This window comes from Haplochromis burtoni, unplaced genomic scaffold (genome assembly GCF_018398535.1).
Source record: "Haplochromis burtoni strain Fernald_Lab_line unplaced genomic scaffold, NCSU_Asbu1 Contig_527, whole genome shotgun sequence".
In the NCBI taxonomy this organism is placed as follows: Eukaryota; Metazoa; Chordata; class Actinopteri; order Cichliformes; family Cichlidae; genus Haplochromis; species Haplochromis burtoni.
Genome location: NW_024582888.1, coordinates 121,319 through 123,566, shown reverse-complemented (window position 1 = coordinate 123,566; position 2,248 = coordinate 121,319). Strand labels below are relative to the sequence as shown.

Below are 2,248 nucleotides of genomic sequence, written 5' to 3'. Positions count from 1 at the left end.
TGTGGTGTTGGGCCAGCAGCCTCCTGTTCCAAGGGACAGTCCTGTGAACCACGTCTCCTTCTGCCTTCATTAAAAAGACCAGGCCGGTCACACTGCACTGGTACAGGCAGGTTTCATCATTAAAAATCATCATTAATAACAGGTGTGAAGACCTTTAACAGCATATCAGGTGAGCTGTTTACTTGTGCGACGTTGTTTGCACAGGGTATTTTGCTCAGTGAGACCATGCTGTGAGAACAAGGCAAGAGGCAGGATGTCCTCCAGGGCCCACTGAAATTACTGGAGAAGTGAAAGAGGATAAGCTGAGAGTGGAGCAGATTTTCATTAAAGTTTATTTAATCATCATCCAACACAGTTTCAGACTCCATATTAATGCGTTTCATGACTTCTTCATAGTCAGAACTGCTACCTGCTGCTGATTCGTCAACAAAAGGTGAACAAGTGTCATTAAGACCATCTCGTGTTGCCTGAAGAGGCTGACGGATATCTGGTCTTGACCCAAGGGCATCTTGTGTCGCCTGAAGGGCATGTTCTGTTGCCCGAAGGGCATCTTGTGCTGCATGAAGGGCATGTTGTGTTGCCCGAAGAGAATCTTGTTTCGCCTGAAGGGCATCTTGTGTTGCCCGAAGAGAATCTTGTTTCGCCTGAAGGGCATCTTGTGTTGCCCGAAGAGAATCTTGTTTCGCCTGAAGGGCATCTTGTGTTGCCTGAAGAGAATCTTGTTTCGCCTGAAGGGCATCTTGTGTTGCCTGAAGAGAATCTTGTTTCGCCTGAAGGGCCTCTTGTGTTGCCCGAATGGCTTCTTGTTTTGCCTGAAGGACCTGAGAGGCATGTTGTTTTGCCTCGAGGGCCCGAAGTGCATCTTGCTTTGCATGAATGGCATTTTGTTTTGCCTGAAGGGCATCTTGTTGTGCCTGAAGGGCATCTTGTTTTACCTGAAGGGCCCGAAGGGCGTCTTGTTTTGCCCGAAGGTCATCTTGTGTTACCTGAAGGAGCCGAAGGTTATCTTGTGTTGCCTGAAGGACCCGAAGGTCATCTCGTTTTGCCCGAAAGGTATCTTGTGTTGCCCGAAGGGCGTCTTGTGTTGCCCGAAGTGCATCTTGCGTTGCCCGAAGGGCATCTTGTTTTACCTGAAGGGCGTCTTGTGTTGTTTGAAGGGCCTGAAGGCCATCTTGTGTTGGTCGAAGGAACTGAACGGTATCTTGTCTTGGCTGAAAAGCCCTAACGGCATCTTGTGTTCGTCGATGGGCCCGAACGGCATCTTGTGTTGGTCGAAGGAACCGAACGGCATCTTGTGTTGGTCGAAGGAACTGTACGGTATCTTGTCTTGGCTGAAAAGCCCTAACGGCATCTTGTGTTGGTCGATGGGCCCAAACGGCATCTTGTGTTGGTGGAAGGAACCGAACAGCATCTTGTGTTGGCTGAAAGAACTGTACGGCATCTTGTGTTGGTCGAAGGGGCTGAACAGCATCTTGTGTTGGCTGAAAGAACTGTACAGCATCTTGTGTTGGTCGAAGGGCATCTTGCGCTGCCTGAACTGAAGTTAGTTCAGCTCTTGCTGTTCTATTCCGTGTTGGACTGTACATCTTGTTCTAGTGGCTGTTATGCACCCAGGTATGAACATCCAATGATATACAAGAGTTGAAAAACAAGCTTACTGAGAATTTAGGGATGAACTTCTAAAACACTGGTTTAGAGGCTGAGACACGGGTTTATTCTGGATCATTAGGTTACGATCTAACTTCGGAGTCTTCTTTTTCTCCTGTGCTTTCGCTTCCACTCAAAGTTTCACTTCTTGATTTTTTATGTTAAGCGATATATCCAAATTCCTCCATCAAGGGAAATTGAGCTTGCCTTTGTTTTCAATGACCACTGAAAATGTTATGAACTATTCAAAACATTTTACAGCGACTTTGGCTGTTGGAGTTTTCCCCTGGTGGAAAACACAGAATAAAATTCATTAACTAATTAAAACTCTTATAAACACAGTGCCTCACAGTGTTTATTTTAATGCGACAATGGTAAATGATTTATTAACTCATTCACTGCCATTGACGTCTATAGCCGTCAATGGCAGTGAATGAGTCAATGGGTTTAACTCATTCACTGCCAATGGCTGGCAGTGAATGAGTTAACTATGTAACCTTAAAAAAAACCCCAAAACTTTCAATCAACAGTATAGACCAGGGGTGTCGAACTCCAGACCTCGAGGGGCGGTGTCCTGCAGGTTTTAGATAACACCAGTCAG

At 46.1% G+C, this 2,248-nt stretch overlaps 1 protein-coding gene across 2 annotated transcripts in view; it reads right to left on the bottom strand.

The window, feature by feature from the left end:
* Positions 1-20: 20 nt before the first annotated feature.
* The window catches only part of LOC102312598 (30S ribosomal protein S18, chloroplastic), a 5,058-nt gene continuing 2,830 nt past the window's right edge, over positions 21-2,248 (bottom strand). For both annotated transcript variants that reach the window (XM_042214183.1, XM_014329542.2), the window contains exon 2: positions 21-1,933. In XM_042214183.1, the coding sequence (XP_042070117.1) occupies positions 380-925 (546 nt within the window). In that variant the 5' untranslated portion in view covers positions 926-1,933 and the 3' untranslated portion in view covers positions 21-379. The remainder of the gene's footprint in view (positions 1,934-2,248) is intronic.